This window comes from Sarcophilus harrisii, chromosome 1 (genome assembly GCF_902635505.1).
Source record: "Sarcophilus harrisii chromosome 1, mSarHar1.11, whole genome shotgun sequence".
Classification (NCBI taxonomy): Eukaryota; Metazoa; Chordata; class Mammalia; order Dasyuromorphia; family Dasyuridae; genus Sarcophilus; species Sarcophilus harrisii.
The window spans coordinates 581,244,449-581,268,442 of NC_045426.1; the positions used below are offsets into that span (position 1 = coordinate 581,244,449).

The 23,994-nt window shown below is 38.0% G+C and overlaps 1 protein-coding gene across 7 annotated transcripts in view; it reads left to right on the forward strand.

Annotated features, from left to right (window-relative positions):
* VPS13B (vacuolar protein sorting 13 homolog B) overlaps positions 1-23,994 on the forward strand; it is a 950,112-nt gene that overhangs the window by 909,745 nt on the left and 16,373 nt on the right. For all 7 annotated transcript variants that reach the window (XM_031954131.1, XM_031954187.1, XM_031954247.1 and 4 more), the window contains 3 exons: positions 8,728-8,846; positions 10,747-11,561; positions 22,493-22,669. In XM_031954131.1, the coding sequence (XP_031809991.1) occupies positions 8,728-8,846; positions 10,747-11,561; positions 22,493-22,669 (1,111 nt within the window). The remainder of the gene's footprint in view (positions 1-8,727; positions 8,847-10,746; positions 11,562-22,492; positions 22,670-23,994) is intronic.

A 23,994-nucleotide genomic window follows, 5' to 3' on the forward strand; every position in this document is an offset into this window, starting at 1 on the left:
AATTAATATTCCTCAAGCATATATCTGACCACATCACCTCTAACTCTAAAATCTTTCTACTGTCTTTAGAATGAAATGCAAACTTATGTTTAGTTTTTAAAACTCTCCACAATTTTTATTCAGCCTAATTTTCCAGACTTATTTTATGTCACTCTCAGACCCTCAACATCCTAGCCAACTGTGCTTCTTTACTATTCCCCTACCACAACATTGAATCTCCTGCCTCCATTACTTGCTTAGATTTGAATTATGTTCCATTGAATTATTTTCCAAATAGGGTGAGTTGGACAGTACCTCACAAGCAGGATTTTTTTTTTCATTTTTTCATTAATTTCCTTAGTGCCTAGAAATATACCTGGCACATAGTAAGTGCTTCAAAAATGCTTGGTGATTGATTATTTGAAAAGTTACATTAACTAACATCTTGTTTCCCCCAGAAAGCAATTCCTTCCATTATCAGGCAGTTCTCATGGTTAGAACCTTCTTTACAATGAGTCAGTCTGTCTCTCTATTTCTTCTAACTGTTGGTCCTTATTCTGCCATCTGAGGCAAGTTGGAATAAATTTATTCTCTCTTCCAAAGGAAAGCCCTTCATATAGATGAAGACTAGTATCACATATTCTCTTTTCCAGACTAAACTTTACCCACCCTTCAGTCATCACTAAGGTGATATGGTTCCCAGACCCTTCATCACATTGGTCGTTCACCTCTCAAAGTTATCTAATTTGATAATGTCCTTTTAAAAGGCAGTGCCTACAACTGAAAATACAACACCATGTGTTGTCTGACTCAAATGACTATCTTTCTTCATACTTCTATTAATATTGTCTAAGGCTAGGTAGTTAGGAGTTTCATCAGATCATTGGTCAGTGGTAATCTTGTGTTAAACTGAAATTGCACATGAATAGTATTCAAGGCAAATATTTCCCATCCTTTATTTCAATTTATTTATTTTTTAAACCTAAAGACAGGACTGCATTTATTCCTGGCCCAATATAAGGAGCCAACAAGCAAAATTTCTAAAAATGAATGAACTCACTTATGAGATAATGATTTTCCTGTCAACAGAAGTATGCAAGTAGTAGCTAGAAGCCTAGAAAGGTTTGGGGGGTGGGGGGGAGAAGGAAGAGAGGGGAGGAACAAATTCTACCATTGTCTAATCATCCTAGGTTGGTAAGGAAGAGGAGGGAGATTTTATTTTAATACTTTGAATTTAGTTAAATTAAACAAACATGTATTCAGTAAGTTCCCAATATGTTTAAGGCGCTAGCAACTTAAGTGCTAGGTATTGGGAATACAACACTGAAAAATGAAAATACCTTGAACAATGTGTAAACAAGCTAGTATGTTGTAGAAATACAGATAAGATCCTGACATGGTACTGTAAGAAAATAGGAGGAGATAATCATTATTGTAGCTTTGGGGATTAGTAAATGAAAGCATCACAGAGAAGGTGACATCAGTTTTGAATTGTTGCTCTAGATTATCTCTGAAGTCCCTTGTAACTTTCTGATTCTGTAACTCATCAAGTCATTCTGTCAATTTCCTAGCTTACTTCTTGCTTTTGGCCTAACCTTCAATTTCTACTTTACACCTGCTGTACTTTGTGGGCTTCCCAATTCTCAGTTGTTCCTTTTATGCAGAAAAGGCTCAGGTCCCATTCCAGCATGAATATACTCCCCACCTCTACATGCCAAGACAGAAGTAGAGCCAGGAGGGAGGCCACAAAGTAGTTCTCTGTTGGTCATGGGGCAAGAATCCCAGTAGCTGCGTACAGTTACATCTAGAACTCTAGCCCCTGTAGAGGATCAATAGCTTCCAGCAACATAAAAGGGACTTTAAGGTTAAAACAACTCAGTTAAAAATTTTATTTTTATTATTATTGTTAGTCATTTGTTTTCTTCAAAGAAGTGATTAAAAATATCTTTCATTTATATAGTACTGTAAGAATTATAAAATACATACATTATTTCGATTGAACCTTACAACCCAATGAGGTAAGTACTATTATTATTCCCATTTTCCAGATGGAAAAACAGAGATCATATGATCTGTCCATTGCCAAACAACCAGGAGATGTTTGAGACTTGAGCCTAGGTCTTCTTGACTTCAGGTTCAGTGCTTTTTCCACTAAGGAGCTAAAACAGGGCCCTTGAGTGATAAAGATTTGAATAAGACTGGGATTATCAATTCAGAATTTAAGGAAATTCATTTGCCATCCTGCCACAGCAATTCCTTTCAGGAAACTTACAATCTAGTAGGTGAGGTAAGACAAGCACAAAACTGACTTCTAAAATAAGGCAAAATAGAACAGTGGCTTAAAGGAGGGGCATCATCTCTCTTGCAAAGAGCTAGGAAGAGGTGGCATTTAACTGTTCGTGCCTAGGAGAGAGTGCCACACATCAAATGCAGCAATAGAAGAATATTTGAAGAGCACTTTAAAGTTTGCGCAGCATTTCCCATATGTTACCTCGTGATTCTCACAACAAATCTGTGAGTAGGTGGTATTAGTTTCCCAGTGTTACAGTTCAGGGAAATGAATAAGCAGATATTAAGCGACTTGCCTAGGGTCACACCTCGTAGTAAGTCTTTGGATCCTTCTGATAAAATGTCAGCAAGTTCGCCTCTGATCCGGGCCTTGCCGTTGAAACCCTCTCCTTATGTCTGGTAAGAGGTACCTTACCCTGGAGAACCCTAGTGTCAAGGCCGGGACACTTAACCCTGGGCAGTCCCTTCACTTGCGAAGGCCCTGGCATCTCGCTCTGCGCTTTCCATTGCCAGTCTCTCCCACTTCCCCGGGCTTCAGAGAATCCCCTGCCCCTGACCTTTGCAGTGTTGGCCAACTTTACCCCGCTCGCCTCCTCTGAGGCCTTCAGAGTCTCTCTCTGGCTACAGTTTCTTGAGTCGTAGTTTAATAACCGATCAAGACCAGCCATGTGCAGACGTAAAGCCTTTATTATCCTTGCTCACATAATGCCCTGATCTTTTAACTCCCAAGTGAACACCAGGTCCGCCAGAGACCCACGTGCTCCCTATCAAGCTCCTTACCTCTCTGGGCTATCCATCCCCGTGGGTCAGCTACCCCCCTGCTGCAGTGGGCGTAAGAAGGGTCTGTGAGGTCACACGCACAGCCAATGAGAGAGGGAGCCGTCTCCCGTTAGGAGGTTATCTCAGTATGACCAGGGTCTGGCCAGTCTCTGGCCACTCAACAACTTCCTGTTTGCACTGGGCTGACTCATTGTAAAAAGACCCTAACACTCTAGAACCAGTTAAAATTTTTCAATTCAATTCAACAAATATTGAGTACTTTGCTAGGTTCCTGTAAGATCTGTACCCCCTGAGACAGGTCCTAGAATTCTGGGAGCAATCCATATAACATACATATAATCTAGTTTCAAAAAGTGAATTTGAAAAGCTTAAGTAAAAAGAATCTCATCTCCACTAATCTAAGCTTTCACAGGAGTGAGCTGTGTAGGAGAATTTGCCCAAGCCTTTCAAGACTGACCAGCTTCAATATCTCAAAGATGAATACCTTTTTGCTTTAGAAGTGTAGTCTTTGTCACTTGGAATTCCCTGAAATCTTTTTCCTTTCTAGAAAAACTGCTTGAGATGTTGAGAAGTAATCAAATTTTAGAAATTGTAGGAAGAGCTTACTTACGTAGAAAGCAGTACATTTTAAGCTTGTACCTGCAGAAAGAGTTTATATTTGGTGCTAAATAGGGCATTTGAAAGAATTGTGTATCACTATTTAAGCTGTCTTCAATTTATAATGTAAATTATAAATTTAAATGTAAAATTCGGATTTTTTAAAATTGTCACATAAAAGCTTGTTATAAATAAAATTGTATATATAGAGTTCCATAATCTGTTAAAGAAGTGGGCAGTAGAAAGAGCTGGATTTGAAGTCAAGTCAATAAGCATTAATTAAGCAGCTATAATGTGACAGGATTTGCTAAGCACTAGACTCAAACAACCTTGGCTACTTATAACTGTTGTGACCTTGAGTAGGGAACAGAATTTCTCAAGGCCTTGATTTCCTTATCTATAAAATGAAGTTAGGCTAGATGGTTTCCAAGGTCTTTTTCTAGCTCTAAATCTATCATTTATGAGATAGTTGGTTCCAACTTCAAAAGATCCATCATTTAATCAATCAGTATACTCCCTTCACTATCATACATCATCACCCAAACATATAGAATCTGTTGTTGACCTGGAATTGGAGCCTTCCTATATAGACAAGGGACCTTCCAGTTTGCCAACATAGTCTCTGAGGACTCAAGACCCTCTCCATACCACAATGATACATCAGAGGAAAACTTGAGTGGATTGTAGCCATTTTGCCACAGAGAAAATAGGGTAGAGTTCCCGCCTGATCTGATTGTAGTCTAAAAAACTAATTGTAGTAAAAAAAAAAAAAAAAAAAAAGAATATTTGCCACCTGTTCCTTACCTACCCTTTAAGAAGTTTATATTAGCTTCCAATAAATGTACATAATAGTACCACCAGTTGATAAGTGGACAAGACAGTTCTAAATTAAAAATAGACAAACTAAGATTGTGACCATTCAGACCTTCAGCATTAATTATTTGTTTGATCTGACTAAAATTGTGTATCTTCCTATCCATCCAAAAAAAGTTGGTTTTTCATAGAGAGTGCCGCTTTTGCATTTCTAGTTGATTGATACCTTCTTTATGGAAAACATTGCTTTCACTAGATAGTACCAATGATTTCAGTTTAGAAAGGTGGCTGTGTCTGACTTCCCTCATGATAGGTGAAGTGTGATGATTAAACAGCCAAGAGGTAAGAGTCAGGCTCTATTTCTGACTATCAGAACCCTTCTGAAGGATCTGGCTATAGATAACTATGTTCCTGAATTTTTTTGTCCATCAATTCAGATGGTAATACATGTTAATGAAATGGGAGGTTCTATACCAGTGGAAACATTACCATGATTAAGCAAACTTCTCTTGGGCAAATAAATTGAAAAGTTCTGGTTCTATGTCTTAAGATACCAAATTTCACAAAGGAGCACAAAGTGGCTCTGAAAACCATACCATGTACCTCATTCATCTCCCCCAACAGCCATGAGGGAGTCCAGAAGTAGGTCTATGATGCCAAACCTATGTACTCTTTGTCCCACAGAACAGGAAAAAGTAACATGTTGGGAAACTGTGTCCCATTTGGGTTTAGCGTTCCAAACAATGGGCTGACATTGAGTCACTCATGGTAGTCAGAAGTGACACTTGGACAAGAATCGGACATTCACAAAACCGCACTGGTTTATACTTCGATACAGGGCAATAAAATAGAGACAAAGAATTTTAGTATTTATACCAGCTTTATTAGAAATATAGGACCTGAGAACATGGCAGGAACTAGGATATAAGAGGGACAACCTCTTATTTGGGAGTTATGATAATAAAGGAACAAAAAGAAGAGAACTCTATATGACATTCACAGTTTCCACAAACCTGAAGCATCTCACTTTGCTTCTCCCTTCATCTATTATCTGAATCAGACAGAATCCTACAAGTACTTTGCAAAAACAAACAAGCTCAACAACCTGGAATTGAATTGCTTAGAGCTACTGAAAAGGAGAATAGGGTATGTATTGCTCCCCAACTAATTGTAGAGAAAGGAAGGGCCAAAAGGTCATTTAAGTAGTCTGAGGTATCTATTTATTTTACTATCAAAAAATTTTTCAATTTAGGAGAGAAACAAAAAAAAATTTACCTTATCTATGTTTTTTGATTGCTCATTCCACAAAATTTGAAGGTCAAGTTTCTTTTTAAAAAAAGAACTTAAACTTTTTTTAAAAAAGAACTTTAAAAAAAAACTTAAATCTTTCATTTTCACATTGCCTTCATTACTATTCCCTTTTTCCTAGCCAAACAGTGTTCTCTTATAACAAAGAATCTTTTTAAAAAGAGGAAAAAATAACAATTCAGCAAAACTAACCAACATATCATAGAATCTAAAAGTATAAATTATGGTCTACACCCTTATACCCTAACTTTTACAAAGAAGGGAAGGAGTATTTTTACTTTTTCTTTTTATTTGTTGTAAGCATCATGTGTACACTCTCCTTACTTGACATTGTAGCAATTCATGTCTTCGTGTGCATTTCTGTCTTCTTTATATCAATCATTTCTTACCACATGGTGACATTCCATTACATTCAGGTTCTACAGTTTGTTTAATCTTTTCCTCAGTCAATGGGCATCTACTTTGTGTCTTGTTCTTGGCCACTATAAAAGTGCTCTTGTAAATATTTTGATATAGAGAGGGTCTTTATTTTTCTTTGACTTCCTTGGGCTATATACTTAGCAATGTGTTGTCTGGAACAAAGGGCTTAGAGATTTTTGTCACCTTCTTAGCCTTACTTCATATTACTTTCCAAAATGATTTCCCAATTTCACTAAGTAAAATAACATCTTCATAAAGTCCCTCCAACACAAATTATTCTCATCTTTTCTTATCATTACCAATTTTCTAGTTATGAAGTAAAATCTCAAAATTTTATTGATTTGTATTTTTCTTTTTAATAATTTGGAACTCTCTTTTGTAATGTTTCCTTTGAGAAATATCTGTTTATATTCTTTGACTACTTATCCACTGGGTAGTAACTCTGGGTCATATATAGTTGTATTAATTCCCTATATAGCTTAGATAACATGCTCTTATCAGAGATATTTGATACAAAAACATTTTTTTTTCAATTGACAGCTTCCTTTGAAAATTAAATTTCAAGTCAGCTTTTAGATCAGAATTCTGAGTTTTCCTCCACTCTCTTAACTCCAGAATCCTTTGTATTCTCCTGGGAGTATAGGTCCGTTTGGGGACATGAAGGGCTGTGGAATGTTATGAAAGATCTTATCGAGCTTTACTACCTTCCTACTTGTATCACTTTTGCCTGAAATGAGAGAAACGTGTCTCATTTCACATAGTTTTGTGACAGTATACCATAAAAGATTGAACTATTCAAATAGATCTGTGTTCTGATCAGTTTAGATAGTCTCATCAAAGACATGGGTAGTTAAGTGGCACAGTGGAGAGAGTCAGGTCTGGAATCAGGAAGACTTGACTTTAAAATCCTACTTCAGACACCAGCTGTGTAAACCTGGGCAAGTCACTTCACTCTGTTTATCTCAATTTCCTCCTTTATAAAATGAGCTGGAAAAGGAAATAGCAAACAACTTCAATGTCTTTGCCAAGAAAACCCCAATAGGGTCACGAAGAATTGGATATCACTGAAGCAAATGAACACATCTACCAAAGTGGTATACTGCAAACTATAGAGGAAAGTCTGTCCATACCCATGAGATTTTTGTTCATCTTTTTCATGGGGAGCCAACTAACATACTAAAGGCTTGCTCTTGCTTTATCTGGACATCTTGGAGGAAGAAAGCAGGAACAACATTTTTAAAGCACTTACTATGATACTATGTTCCTATTAGATGGCATAATAAGTTCTTTTTTCTAAGATGCTTCTCTAACAAAAATCCAGGTAATAAATTTCATTGATCTCAACCAATTCAGAAAATAGTTAACAAGCTATTATGCACAGAGCACTTGCCTAGTCATATTTTTTTTTTTTATGCACAAAATATATCCATTTGAAAACCTTGTTTGGCTGCCATTTTGCTTAACTGGATATATGTATATCTTTTAGTATCAAAGTTCTATAAAATGATTTGACATAGAATAGCAACTACAAAATACTGAGTGTCCAGTTGAGATGGAGACTACATTTTTGAACCACCTATAGCTTATGTCACCTAATTATCTAGGAGAGGCATTATTTCTAGTTCTTTGACTTTACTGGTATGATTCCTGTATTTCTTCCTTTATTTGATATCTGGACATTAATTCAGCTTGATTCTGTTAGCCTATCAATGATAAAGGAGCCAAGCATGAACAAAAGTCTTCAAAGAAAATTCTTCAAATCATGCATACATCAGTTTTTTTCCTCAGCCCCAGACCCAGATTCCCAACCTGATTGGGAACCTGATTCATATCCCTGGATTGTTTTTCAGATTATCCAGTGCTATTGTCAAACATCCATTTTACAGCATTAGTATTTAATCTTGAAAGGACATCTGTTCTGCTGGAATCTGATTTCCTACAATTTTTTTTTTCCCAAGCATTCTCCCTCTCTCTTATGGATTCTACAAAAATGCTACATTTTTGACTCAAGGCAAATAAAGCTTCACATTCATCTGACCTTCCTACACCATGTCCTTGTCATTGGAGAGGCTAATAAAGTCTTGCTGGTAGTTTTCATTTCAGTTTTTGGCGCCTCTCATAGTAGAAGGGCGGCCCCGAGCTGGTTTGTCAGCACTCAAAGATCCCTGAAATATCATGTAGTTAAGTTTCAAACACTAAGTTTGTTTTTCTTCCAGGAAGATTCATATGCTCACAAAAAGCTGTAGGGCCAAGCTCCACCCCAATCAAAATGTATTTGCCAGCCCCAAAGAAGCAAAGGATGAAGAAGCTCATGCCCCCTCATCCATCATTTTTCCACTAAGAACCTTACAGCTGGATAATAAAAATCTGGATTTGATATTTTTTTCATTTGCAAGTCAACTGAATAGTTTGTCCACATGGATATAAAGGAATATAAGCAAAAAGTGCCCATGGTATTAAATATGAATGTGAGATGTTGAAAACTATCCATTTCAGTAGCATTTCCTCTTTTATATCCAAATGTGAATATTCTTTTTTTAGGTTTTGTTCTTAACTGGTTTTGGCTGTGTGTATGTGGACATCACTCATGAGTGCGGTACAGTGATCATAACAATGGCCCCAGAAGGAAAAGCAGCACCAATCTTAACCAATGCCAACAGGTAACTTTAGTTTTTTAGTAGTTGCATAGCATGCCTTCCAACTATAATGCATTTTATGCATAGTGTTATGTTTTTCTTTATTGCCCATTGTTTTTTTGTTACAATATCATTTTATAAGAGAAATGGCTGGCCTTAGAATCAGGAAGACCTAAGTTTAAGTCTTATCTCTGAGCTGTAGATGAGCTTCTTGCTGCATTGTAGAGCAAGTTTCTATGTAGGAGTTCTTTATATTTATGACATTACGGGTCTAGACCTCTCTTCTAACTTCCATACTACCCCCTCCTCCCAAATGGCTTTTGGTTAAAGACTGTAAGCCACAATAGAGCATAATATCATTGTCAATTGGCTAACATTTGTAATTATTATAGTAAAATGATCTTGTGTATCAAGTAAAATTCATCTGTGATGAATTTCACAGGCTACTTTAAAAATTAGAACTTACATAATCACAAGGTATAAATTAATTTTTATTTAACCATATGTCCATATGGCAATTTGGAATTATAAATTATATTCCATAAACATGAGAAGTATTTTCCAGGATTTCTTCTCTTCCCTTGGCCATTTTTTGCTACCAAAGAACGTATTGAGTAATTATATCTTAACATATGCTTAAGTTTTTTGTAAAGCACTTAGTTTTTCTTCTATAATATATCATCAGTTTTGAATCTCCAAGTTCAGAATTTGTGTTCATGTAGATGGAGATAAATTTGACCCTTACAATGCTTATAAAGAAAAGGAAGTAGAATGTTAGTGTAAATGCTTTTGGAAGATAAATGCTATATTACCTAAAAGAACACAATTTTAATTACCCATTAGCATTTAACAATTGTCGCTTTATATGGAAGCTTTTATAAATTCATTTTGAATATATCAAATTTTTTTTTAAAAGAAGTTTCCTAACAGTACTTACAAGGCAAAAATGTATTAGCTGAGCTTAAGTACTTAGATGTGCCCAAGATCATACATACATCTATGATTACAGTATCATAGATTTAGAAAGAATCTTAAAGAGAACAGTAATACTAGTAATTGCACTGACATAAAGTTTTATCATCAGTTCATCCTTTCATTTTATAGAATTGGGGGCTTGAAAGAGTAAACAGAATAAAACTTTGTTTTTATTAAAAGTTAAAATTTTCACTAATTAAGATTGACACATCCTTAATCCAAATGGGAAGATTTGACTCTACTATAAATTTTCATTCTCAGTTCCATTATTGCTCCTCTTTAAAAGTGCTTGTTTTTAATACTTAAAACTGTTGTCTTCAAGAGATTATGCAAAAATGTGTGTGTTTTTAGGCCTATATTAATATTATAACTGGGCTAATCCTCTAGAAAGTTGACCAGTTTATTGAACATCTAGATCACCTTATAACTGAGCAAATCCAATCATGATTAACCACAGAGAAAATATATCTTCACTCCAAAAATGGCCTTGGTTACTAAAGCGAACACTTGTGTTTTCAAAATAAGAAAGTAGTAAACAGCAATGACTCCTGCAGCCATGGTGGAAAAAAAAAAAAAAAAGGAAATATTTGGAAGGATTGTTAAGGTTTTTGTATTATCATGGTCTTTATGTCCTCAGCTTTGAACTCTGTGATGAGCCATGATCATGAATAAGTGTGTATAACCTAGAAAGACATTGGAACATAAAGACATAGTGTTGATAAAGGATTGAAGACACATAGAAAGACACAACAGGAACTTGTGATAGTCCCATTGGGGATATTTCCCATTGCTGTTGGGGTGTGACTGGATCAATCTAGACACAGTGTACTACCATTTGTGCTCTTATTTGTTTCACATGCACTCTTGTGTCACATCAGGAAGTGTTTGGTGACAAATTGTCATAAAATGGAAAAATCATCTTTTTTTTTTCTTTTTTTTTTTCATCCAGGACCCTGGGGAAGAGTATTACACTAAAAGTGTTCATCACTCAGTCAAGCCTTGCAGTATTTGATGATCTCACCCACCACAAAACATCATCTGAGCTTCTGCGGCTCACGCTGGATAACATTTTTCTAAACATGGAACCAGTGGTCAGCTACCTCAGAGCCCTACCTCTTGAAGGGACTACTTCAGGAGTCTCACAGCTTTATAGCCTGGAGGTCTTCTGTGGGGACTTTCAGCTGGACAATCAACTCTATAACAAATCCAATTTCCACTTTCCTGTTCTGGTCTGCCAGGGAGAAAAAGTGGAAACGATCCAGTGGTCCAGAATGCATAATCTCCTCATATCTAGCAAAGATTTGGAAGAATATAAAGAAAATTGTTTTATCAAACTTTGCATCACTTTGTCTGAGAAACAAAACTTCCTGTTTGATATTAATGAATTTAGTTTTGAAATGAAACCAGCCAGGTTATATGTAGAAGACACATTTGTTTACTACATCAAAACTCTCTTTGATACTTATCTTCCCAACAGCAAACTGGCCAGTCATTCTAAAAAGTGCTCGGACCTCACACAGCTGTTGCCTGAGCAAGTCAGACAGCATGCCAAAGCTTTGGTCAATCCAGTGAAATTAAGAAGACTAGCCATCCAGCCAGTGAATCTCTCAGTCAGCATCCATGCGTCCCTGAAGCTGTACATTGCTTCTGATCACACACCTCTCTCCTTCTCTGTATTCGAGCGGGGACCCATCTTCACAACCGCCAGGCAGCTCATCCACACTCTGGCAATGCACTATGCTGCTGGGGCTCTCTTCCGAGCAGGTGAGTACTGCGGGGCAGAGGGCTTCACACAGATCCCCCAGTCCTCCGTCCCAGACTCAGTGAGTAAAATGTCACAGATCCCCTTAGTTGTTATTGAGTGTTCCTTCCCTCCTCAAATGATCACATGTATTCTTACTTCTTTATTTATCTGTCAACATTGTATCCTCCCTTCTTCCCCCTTTAGACTACAAGTTTCTTGAAAGCAGGGACAATTTGGTATTTTGTCTTTGTTTTCCCAGAACCTGATGCCTGATATATTTGTTGTTGTTCAGTTGCTCAGGGATGTCAAAGTCTTTGACCCAGCACTGTAGCCACTGAGCCACCCAGGTGCCTGATATATGGTGGGTGCTTAATAGACATTTATTGGTTTGGATTGAATTAATTCCTACTATGCACTAGAACTACTCCCTTAGTGAAAGGTAGAAACCTTCATTCTGTAGAGTCACTTAGGGTAAGATGAAGGTAGTGACTCTATTGTTCTAGCCCACTAACTAATATTCTAATGCAGCTCAGAAAATTAGCACAGGCCCAGTACTTCTGGAAATAAAAGAAATCATATTCTAGGTCACTCTATTTTATAGGATCATGGATATTTAGAGGTAGAGGAATTATCCTTCGAGATCATCCAGACCAATCCCTTCATTTTGTGACCATCCCAAGCCACTAAACCTTTTAGCCCCCTAATTATCTAAGATAAATTATTAATCTACATCTGGCAGAGTAGTTTTCTATAGTGGAAATTCCTAATAATTATATGGATTTAGATAAAAAATTTCTTATATTTATATACATATACATGGGTATATATGTATGGGTGTTTGTATACACACACATACATGTAGAGACAATTCTCGTTTTATATAAAGGAGTCATTCCCACAGACTTGTATGTAATTCAGTTTTGCCAGACACTTGGGAAAGGAGAGAAGGAAGGTAGTTAAGAAAGGGACCACATACTCATGCAGAGAGAACACTGGTACACAGCTCAGGGAGCCAGGGCCAGCCGTGTCGGGGCCTGGCAAGGACCGAGCCCGATAGACACAGAGGAGAGGATGAGCAACACAGGGCTGCATGGTACACATGGTGCCTAAGCACAGATGTACAGACAGATCCCTGGGAACCTGATGTCCCAGTGGGGGGGCTGGAAAGGGCAAAGGTTTTCTGTCTTGCTCAGGAAGTCTAGATAAGATCCCCACATGGCAGGGACAAAGGTAGGATCTCTCCACGCATCCCTTTTTTCTGCTTTCATTTGGAGGAGTTTTTTGTACACAATACTATACAGTAAAGTTAATCTAATTGGGAGGTTTTGAAAATGCAGATTTCTTTCAAAATTCTTCACATAAAATTGAATTTGCATAATACAAATTTAAAGGGAGAATTGTCTGTACATATATATGTGTGTGTATGTGGGTGTGGGTATGTATACATATTACATATATATATATATTAAAGACACACGGACAGATATCATAGTTTGAATGTGTTCTCACACTTAGAACGTTTAGAAGCCAAAAAGTGGTTGCCATATTATTAAGATAACTTTTTTTTTTTCCATTTAGTTAGTTCTATGTAGATCTTTGAATTTGAAAATAAGATCATGGGTAGATTCCCTATTGGCCTGTTACTTGTGCAAAAACAGTTAGGAAAACATTTTATTTGTAAAAAAAAAGAAATGTATAAATAAGCAACTGACATCCTAAATTTAAAAAAAAAAAAAACTTAAGCAATTACATAAATTGTTATTGGAACACAGGGATAAAAAAGGTAAATGAATTAACTCATATATTCTCTGAAAGTGTATTGTTCAGATCATATCAGGTAAATGCCAAGTGGAAATACACGTCTCTGTGGGATTCTGGCCTAAATATGGCCTTTAAAAACACTAACTTGCAGTATTCAGTAATATTATACCATAAGCCACATGCTGAAAGAGAGTTTCCTTTGGGTGTTTGGTCATGTGTGTTGTTTTTCTTAATTTGTTTTTAATGCTGATATTCTGTTGAGATGTCTTTTAATTCACTCCAAATATGCTGAACTATTGCTGCCCCAACCTCATCCCTCACAGAGACTAGCAACTCTAATGTTGCTAGGGGGCCAGTTTGTTTAGTTACATTGGACATGTTATCAGTGAAAACCTGTGTACAACTTGGAAGACTCCCAGAAGAAAGCAATGAATAAAGGAGTAGGAAACAAACAAAATAAATTCACTTTATAGACCATTGTATAGAAATGACTAAAGATAAAGAGCAACCCAAAAAATAAGTGAAGGGCTAAAAAGTTAGTTTATAGGTAGATGTAAGCAACTACCATCTACACCATAAGAGAAGAACTAGGGTACAGATTGTAGCAGAATCAACCATGATGGTTGTAAATATTGTTGTAGATTTCTGAGGGAAACAGGCAGAGCCAAGGTGGTAGAGAAGCAATAAAAAGTAGAGCAAATTCCCTATCCTACATTTCTTTTAAACAGATCAAGCAAATGTCAGAGAAATCTAAGAAAATCCTGTTAGAAAAATCTAAGAAAAAATCACGAGTCATCCAGCCTTGGTTAACACAGAGAGACAGACAGCAAGATCTGTGGACAATGGTGATGAATCTGGAATAGATCAAGGCAGAGCATTCCAGTGCACCCATGCAAAAAGAGGCCCTAAAGCCAGCATACAGAGGCCCCAGACAAGGGGCAGGAGCCAGTACCAAGTGGCTTGCTCACTGCCCAATTCTGGATCACAGAGCCAGAGAGGACTTAGAAAGGGAGATGTGCCTAGGGAAGAGAATGATGCATTTATATAGTACCAATTATGTACCAGGCACTATGCTAAGAGATTTATAAATAGTATTTCATTTGAGTTTCACAACAATCCTGCAAAGCAGGTATTCTTATCTCCATTTTATCATTGAAGAAACTGAGGGAAATTGAGGCTAAGGGAATTGCCCATAGTCCCCCAAGTATTTGAGACCGATTTTAACCCAAGTTTCTCTGACTCCAAGCTCGATACACTAACAAATACACATATACACACACACATATATGTATATATATACACACATATATATTCATATATATTCATATATATATATATATATATATATATATATACACATACCTACCTATACACACACACACACACACACACACACACACACACACAGACCCAAACCTAGGTCGGGAACTTAAAAGCTCCGACCAAGTAGGTAGCCATTAGATTCTGGGTCCCTTTACTTTGGGAGCACTGAGAGCGTATACCTCTCCAGCTTGAGATGTCCCTGAAATCCTGCAGTAACATGACACTCAAAATTCCCAAGAAAGAAGCACCAAGAGCAGTTCAGACCTTCCTCCGGAAGTTCACACAACCATGTTCTAACACCTAACAGGTGTAAGATGGAAGAATGAACAAATAAAAAAGGGAATTTTATAAAATTCCATTCCATAGCTTTTATTATTCAAGATATAATCCCAGAAAAAGACATCTACACTCAAAGCCTCAGGACGACCAGAATCACTAAAAGAGATGAAGCAAGAATTTTTTTTTAAAAAATTATTAATGAAAAGGTAATGGCAGAGGGGGAAAAAAGTAGGGAAAAAAATGAAAGCTATGGAAGAAAAAAGCACAAAGGGAATTAACAACTTGGCACTAGAGATACAACTTGTCCAAGCAACAAACTCCCTGAAAATTAGAATGGATCAAATAGAAACAAATGACTCCATGAAACAATAAGAAATATTAAAACAAAACCAAAAGACTGGAGAAAAGAAGAAAATATGAGATATGTCTTAGAAAAAAAAAAAAACAGCCACATATTAGGGAGGAAAAATAAAAGAATCATTGGCATACCTGAGTGTCATGGTCACAAAAGAACCTAGGTATATTTCAAGAAATCTTAAAAGAAAACTATCCATATTTCCTAGTACTAGAGGACAGCATGAAAGCAGAAAAAGTCTAGTAGAGAGAAAGAGGAAGGAAAGAAATGAGGGAGGGAGAGAGAGAAATGATTCCTAAAATCCAGAATCAAAGAAAAAAAATGCAGCAAGGAACCAGAAGGAAAGCATTCAAGTGCTGAGAAGCCACAATCAAGATTCTATATAATTTAATAGCCACCACTATAAAGACTTGGAAAACTTGGATTACAATATTCCAGAAAGCTAAAGGACATAGAATAATAAGCCAAGAATAATTTTCCAAGTAAGATTGAGTATAATCCCATTTTGGGGGAAAATGAACCTTTAATGAAATTCAGGAGTTGCAGGCATTCCTGATGAAAAGACCAGAGCTCTATAGCAATGCTGAAATTCAAATATAGGAATTAAAAGGAAATGAAATACAAAGGAACAATCCTAAGTGACTAAATCTGGATAAGCTGATTATACTGTACTATTGGGTGATGATACATGTGTCCCTTCTGAATCCTGTGATCATCAGAAGACATTTAAAGTGTTTAAATAGGGAGGAAGCCTAGGAATTGGCTCTCTTATGTCTTAGTGATTTTAAAGAAGAATGAAAATATAAGACAAATACTCTAGAGGAGGAAAGGAAAAGAAGGTTAAAGAAAATTTTCTCACATAGCGTAAACAAATAAACAAGGAGGAAGGAAGGGGAGAGACTGCTATTAAATAAGATTCTCCTTGTGATTGTTTAATTAGGTACCATATTGATGTTCAAATGACTTTCTAAGACAACTGGTCATGGATATTTCATTTTTTATATAGTATTCCCCCCCCCCCATTTGTCAAGACAGTTTTTATCATTGCTTTTCACTAAATTTTGAGTTACAAATTTTTCTCTTTCCCATCCTCTTCTCCCCTTCTTCTAAAAATGGTAGGCAGTTTGTTATATATGAGCTACATGTAAAATATATTTTTACATCAGTCATAGTTGTGAAAGAAGAAACAGATCAAAAGGAAAAATAAACACACACACACAAAAAAACAAAAATAAATAGGCTTCAGTCTTCTTTTAGAACCCATCACTTTTTTATCTGCATGTAGATAGCATTTTCCTTTGTGAGCCTTTTGTATTTATCTTGTATCATTGTGTTGCTGAGACGAATTGAATCATTCATAGAGTTAGTTACCACAAAATACTGTTGATGCTGTGTACATTTTCCTGGTTCTGCTCATTTCACTTTTCACCAATTCATATGTCTTTCCAGATTTTTCTGAAATCTTCCTGTTTATCATTTCTTATTGCACAATAGTATTGCATTCATAATACCACAAGTTGAAGTTCAGCCACTCATAAGTTTCCAATATTATGCCATCACAAAAAGAGCTGCTCTAAATATTTTTGCACATGTGGGCTCTTTTCCCTTTTTCATTATCTCTTTGGAATATAAACCCAGTAGTAATATTGCCAGATCAAAAAATATACACAGTTTGGTTGCCCTTTGAGCATAATTCCAATATTTTTAATATTTATTATTTTATTTTTCCCCAGTTAAATATAAAAACAATTTTTAACATTTGCTTTTAAAATTTTAAGTTCCAGATTCTTTCCCTTCTTCCTTCCCCACCTTGCCCTTCATTGAAAATTCAATTAATTCAGTATAGATTATACATATGGAGTCATGCAAAGCATTTCTGTAATAGTCATATTTTGAAAGAAAATAGAGACCTCAAAGAAAATGAATAAAGTTTTAAAAAAAAATGCTTCACCATCAGTTCTTCTCTGGATAGCATTTTTCATCATAAGTCCTTCAAAGTTGTCTTAGATTATTGTATTGCTGAGAATAGTTAAGTCATTCACAGCTGATCATCTTACGATATTGCTGTTACTTTGTACCAAGTACATTTCAATGCATCAGCCCATGTAAGTCTTTCTAGGTTTTTCTGAGAGCTTCCTGCTCATCATTTCTTATAACACAATAGTGTTCCATCATAAGCACATACCATAAATTATTAATCTGTTCCACAATTGATGGGTATCCCCTCAATTTCCAATTCTTTGCCCCCAAGAAAGAGTTGCTATAAATATTTTCAGTACACATAGATCCTTTTCCTTTTTGGTTTTTTATCTCTTGTGATGCAGTCCAGGTAAGTGGCATTACTAAGTCAGTGGGTATGCATGATTTTATATTACTTCAGGCATAGTTCCAAAGTGCTCTATAGAATGGTTGAATCAGTATACAAGTTCAACAATACAATGAATGTCTCATTTTTCCCATATCCTCGTAACCATTTATCATTTTTCTTGTCTATCCTATTAACCAACCTATGGTTATGTGTTATGGGTATGTGGTAGCACTTCAGAATTATTTTCATTTCAATTTCTCCAATCAGTAGCGAGTTGGAGCATTTTTTCATATGACTATAGATAACTATGATTACTTCATCTGAAAATTGTTTATAACTTTTGATCATTTATCATTTGGGGAATGGCTCTTATTTTTATAAATTTGACTCAGTTTTCTATGTGTTTCAGAAACTTTATCAGAGAAACTTGCTTCAAAAATTCCTTTTACAATTACTCTTGCTAACTATATTTCCCCTTTTTATTCTATTTTCCATCCTTTTACCCTGTTGTCCTTCCTCAAAAGTGTTTTGCTTCTGACTACTCCTACCCAGTCTGTATTCTATTCTGTCATCCCCCTTCTCTTATTCCCTTCCTCTCTTACTAGTGGAGTTATAAAATGATCCTGTAGAAGAATATAGATTATACGTACCCAATCTATATAATTGGGTATTATACCCAATTAAGTAGGTATGTTTTTCCTCTCTTTGAACCAGTTCTGATGGAAATAAGGTTCATTCTATCCCCCTTATGTCCTCCCTCTTGCCCTCTACTGGAAAAGCTTTGTCTTGTCTATTTTATGTATGATAATTCTACCTCTCCCTTTCCTTTCTCCTCATACATTCCTCTCACCTCTTAATTTTAGTTTTTAGATATTATCTGTGATACTTGTGCCCTCTGTCTATATATACTCCTTCTAATACCCTAATAATGAAAAAATTCTTATGAGTTTCAAGTGTCATCTTCCTATGTAGGAATATAAATAATTTAACCTTATGAAGTCCCTTATGATTTCACTTTCCTTTTTATCTCTTTATGATTCTCTAGAGTCTGGTATCTGAAAATCAAATGTTCTATTCAGTATTGGTCTTTTCATCAAGAATGCTTGAAAGTCCTTTATCTCATTGAATATTCATTTTCCCCCTGGAGGATTATAGTCAGTTTTGCTGGGTAGATGATTCTTGGTTGTAATCCTAGTTCTTTTCCCTCTGAAATATACTCCAGACGCTCCAATCCTTTAATGTAGAAGCTGCTACATCTTGTATTATCCTGATGGGCATAGTTCCAAGTTGCTTTCCAGAATGGTTGGATCATTTCACAACTCCACCAGCAGTACATTAGTGTCCAATTTTATCACATCCTCTCCAACATTTATCCTTTTCCTTTTTTTGTCATATTAATCACTCTGTTACTTAGAGTTGTTTTAATGTGCATTTCTCTAATCAGAGTAATTTAGAACACTTCTTCATATGCTTGTAGATAGTTTTGATTTCTCCATCTGAAAAATGTCCATTCATATCCTTTGACTATTTATCGACTGGGGAATGGCGTAAGCAGACATTGTTCAAAGTGGTGAGCAAAAGAGACAATATTCTAAGCTCTTCTGACTCCAAATGTAGGCCTTTCTCCATTATGCTCATTACACTGCCATTGCGGGGGAAGAGGGGAGCGGGGAAGAAGGAGGGACGAAAAGGTAGGGAGGCAGGGTAATAATCCAGTAAATTAGAAAAGTTCCATTCTTGAAGAAATTCTTCATTCTTGCTGGCAAAACTATGAACTTTTAGATCATTTTTCAGGTCATTTGACTCCAAAGATGGCATTTAATATAGCTAGTTTCACTGTAGGAACAGTTAGTGAGTATAGTGATTATAGTTATATCTCCAGGGATAAGTTCTATAACTGAGGTCATGGGATCGATCAGTCAGCCTCTACTTATTAAATCATTTTCCCCATTTGTAAAAAAAAAAAAAAAAAAAAAAAAAAAAAGGAGGCTCTTGGACTGGGTGACCTCTGTGATACTGTTCAGCTCTCATCTATGGGCCTGTGGTTTTTTTAGGGACAGTTTAGGTGTGGCCCAGAATGAAGGAAAGATGAAACCATGGGACCTCCTGAGGTTCCTTTCCATACTGTGATTCAGTTCTGTGGGAAGCCAAGCAACATACCACACTCCTATACCATGTTTTTTAACAGAATTCCCAATGGAGTGAATAAAAGAAATGTTTACTCTTTGAGAAAAATAATTAAGGAAATGATGCAGGACAGAAAATGAGCGTTTCCCCCTGAGATGCTCCTGCCTGCTCGTTTTCCACCATGAAGCCACTGAAAGATACCAAGCAATTAATGTCTTGGCTTTCTGAGATCTCCACTCAATCATTCATTGAGCAATATATTCACTATGTAAAACAACCGGGCAGTTTTAGTCATGATATTACTAGGTAATAATAATCATCCTTCTTATCTAGAGCTTTAAAGTTTATAAAGTGCTTTATAAATAATATCTCATTTGAGCCGAACTACCCTATGAGGCAGGTACTACTGTAAATATTAATCTCCTTCCTACAGATGAGAAAACTGAGGACAATGGAGATTATGTGCCTTGCACAATGGCCATACAAATCAGCATTCAAACCTCTGCCTCCTTTGATTCCATATAGCCCTGAGGAACTAGAGGGAGCTGGAACCACCGTTTGGCCCTGGGTCGGGTTGTAATAGAGAGAAGAGACTTTTGTCACAAGATTATAGGGTTTATAACTATAAGGGATCTTAGAGTTCAGCTTCTCCAACCTTTAATCTTATAGTGAAGAAAATGTGGTCCATTAAGCATACATTACCTGCCTAGGGTCACCCTGGCAGTAAGTAGTAGCACCAGGATTTAATAAAAATAATAACATCTGACCTTGATGCATCCCTCTGAGGTTTGCAAACCACATTACATAGCTTATCTCACTTGATCCTCCCCACAGCCCCGTGAGGTTGGTCCTACAGGCATTGTCTGACAATAAGCCACTTATGCAGCTCACCTTGGCAGCTGAGATCAGAGATGAGACATGACCCCAGGCATTCCTGACCCCCAGCCCAGCTTTGGGCCCCCTGGACCATACTAGTGCTCACATTCAGATCCGCATCTTCTGACCCCAAGTTCCATGTCCTTCCCCTATCGGCAACATACCAATTTGGCTGAAATTGTTATAGTTATGATGTCTGTCCTCTTTCCCATTCTCATCTTGCTGGAAAAAGACCAAGGAGGGGTCATGGTCTTAGAATATGTCTGCTCACCGTTGATGACTCTGTGTTTGAATCATAGGGTGGAAAAGAACATTGAACAATTTCTGCCTCATCCCTTTACCACACCTAAATGATACCAGATAGATAACAGGGTCTGTTGTGTTTCATAGGGTCATAGGGCTTCCTGAGTAAAAGGGACTCTGCTCAAATACTTTCAGCGAAGGAGACTCTGAAGTTTGCATCAGCTGTTCTCCTTTATTATCCTTATAAAACCTCATCTTCAGAAAATCTCTTTCTAATTGACCTAAGTCTCAGAATTTTTGTCTTAATGTTTCTTAAAAGAAAGGGAATCAGGCCAAGGACTCAGCTTTAGGGATGTGGATTTTTGCTTGGGCAGAGCAGGAAAAAGCCTGGACCTTCCATGCTATAGTAGCCATCTTTGAATTTCCATTCTGAAATTGCACAATGCTAGACATTCATCTTAAAGCTGATTGGAATTGGGGGTTGTTGGGTCTACTCTCAGTCTCTCACACAGAACAGTTTTTCATTCTGCTCATTTCCCAGCTCAGAGGAGCTCTAGGACCTATTAGGGTAGAAGTGCTGAGAAGAAATCCTTTTGTGTGAGCCTCTGTGAGGCAAAAAATGAGCAGCCTGGTGTCTGACCTCACAGCAGCCTAGAGTACCAGTAAAAGCTCAGGTCCCTTCCTTCCCCTCCCACCCTCTCCCCAGGAGTACAGAAAGAGGGAGGCCAGGAAGCCTGTTGTAGGAGTCTGTTTCATGGGTCTTGTCCTTCTGGCAGTTCCAGTTAAGAACTCTCCTTCTGGGGCTTGGAAGTCAGTAGAACTGAAGCATCTGCAGTATTGTTACTGAATCTTCCCACTGCTGTCAGAAGCTACAGTACTGTACCTCTTTCTGCGCCTTCCAGTCTTCCGTTCCCCTAGGCTTTCAACCCTGAATCCCCATCTTCGGGGGGAGGGGGAGGTCCGCGGGTTTATTCTCCAAACCAGCTTTCCCACAAGTCCACTTAGCCCAGCCAGCAGGCCAACCCCTGGCAGGCCTGTGTTTAAATAGGAAACCAGATCCAAGGATACCCCTCTTGGGACATTCGCAGGGAATACTCCCCTCTGACTAACCTAATCAGTATGTAGATGTCACTGATGTTTATACAACCAAAGCTGGGGGGTTGAAGGGGATTCATTTGTCTGGCCAGAGCTCAGTTCCAGAGCAAAGCACTCAGCTCAGTCCGGTTGGGGGAGATTAAAAATAACTCTTCCATCCTTGTCAAAAGTTTGCATCCCCTTCTGTAACACCCCATTAAGCAATCAACTTCCTCCCACTCGCAGGACAGTTCCCGTACCCCAGTTCATTGCCTTTTCACAGCACGCAAAACCTCCCGCAAAAGGAAGGACACCCTTACTCCTCAGTTGAAGACACGCACTGGACTTTTAGCAGGAATACGGGAGGCTCATGCAAGGAAGTCATATTAAAGCTATTTGTGAGGTTGCCAGAGGGATTTCTTTCATTTATAAAGTATGAAAGATTGCCATTTGTGAATTCACAAGCGAATAAGTTATTGCCTGTATTGTGCTCCCTAGAAGCTCGTTATGTTATGAATCCCAGGGTAAAAACTGAACGGGCTACGTTTGTCACCAAAGTGCTGCAGGGCTGCCTGTGAATGACCCTCTGCTTTTGCTCCTTGCAGGCTGGGTGGTGGGCTCTCTGGAGATCCTCGGCAGCCCGGCTGGCCTGGTCAGAAGCATTGGGAGCGGCATTGATGACTTCTTTAGGCTTCCCTACGAAGGGCTGACGCGAGGCCCCGGGGCCTTTGTCAGTGGCGTTTCCAGAGGGACGACATCTTTCGTAAAGCACATTTCCAAAGGTAGTTCATGGTCACATCCGTGCCTAATGTTTGTTCCCTTCCCTTTCCCTCTCCTTTTTTTTTCCCCCTCTTTAAAAATTTTTCAAGAACGTGTTAAATTCTGAACCACACTCAGGTGGCCTCTAGCTTTGCTTGGCTTGTTAGCTCTCACCAAAATGTTGGATTTGTAACCAAGCCTGTCCGTAATGTCTTTTGTATTCAGCCGAGCACGTCCTGCCTGCAGTGTGTGCTGGAAGGCTTCGGAACTTTAAGCCTCCCGCTGGGGAGACCTGGCCGTGTGATAAATACAGAAATATGAAAGGTGTTCGGGACCGCTGCAAAGCATCAGAAACCCTACACGCTGTGGCCTCATCATATTTATTATTTTTTTCAATGTAGATACAGTTGTCATAACGTTTGTAAGGATGTGGATGCGTTCTGACACGAAAGCAGATCGGGACGGGAAACACAACCTGCCCTTGCTAAGCAGGACACAGAAACAGTGCCATCTTGCGGCCCAGGCTCCGGAACAAAGCCTGCCTGAGCCGGGGGTGCTGGGCGGGCCAGGGACAGGGGGCCTGCAGGGAGGGGGCTGGGAGTTTGCTGGTGTTTTTCTTTTAAAGAAAAAAAAACTAACCTGGGCTCACCCCTTCTGTGCTGCTGAGGTCAGGGCTCCAGCAAAGGACATCTGAGCTCATCCCCCTTCCCCATTTCCTCCTCAGCAGGAGCTAGGCCAAACAGAACAAAAGGCTTTTCACCCCATAAAAGTAATTTTGATTTGGGAAGTGCTACAGAGGAGGACCAGGAGGAACTGTAGGGACTGCCCCACTGTGAGTTAGGTAAGACTCCCAAGTGGGCGCAGGGATGGGAGCTTGAGAGGGAAAAGAGCAGGGGAGACCTACCCAGCCTGAGTCAAACCACAGCAAACTGGTGAGGGCTGTAAACTTTTGCTGGAGGACCTTGCAGAGAGTTAGCAGATGATTCACTGGTGGATTTTTCAAAACTTCCAAAGCCCCGGTAGTTAATGTTTGTATTGTTTCTGCTTCAAAATAAAACCACTACCACCTCCCAGATCTCTCCTAACCACAGGAGTCACATTAACATCCCAGGTCTTTATTTTGTAAGGATGGGCTTTCTCCTCTGACTCTCTCCTTCCTTTAGCAAAGCCTGTTTCTTTTTCCAATTGCTAGCAAAGGTGCAGCTGCAGGATGACATAGAGCCAGGCCCTCCAACGGATGGGATAGTTTTCCTGTGATGTTTACTGAAGCATTAAGTTTTGTTCATTGAGATGTATGCACATTTCCTCGGGGGAATTCTGACTTTTCCAGAAAGAAACAGAAATGGCC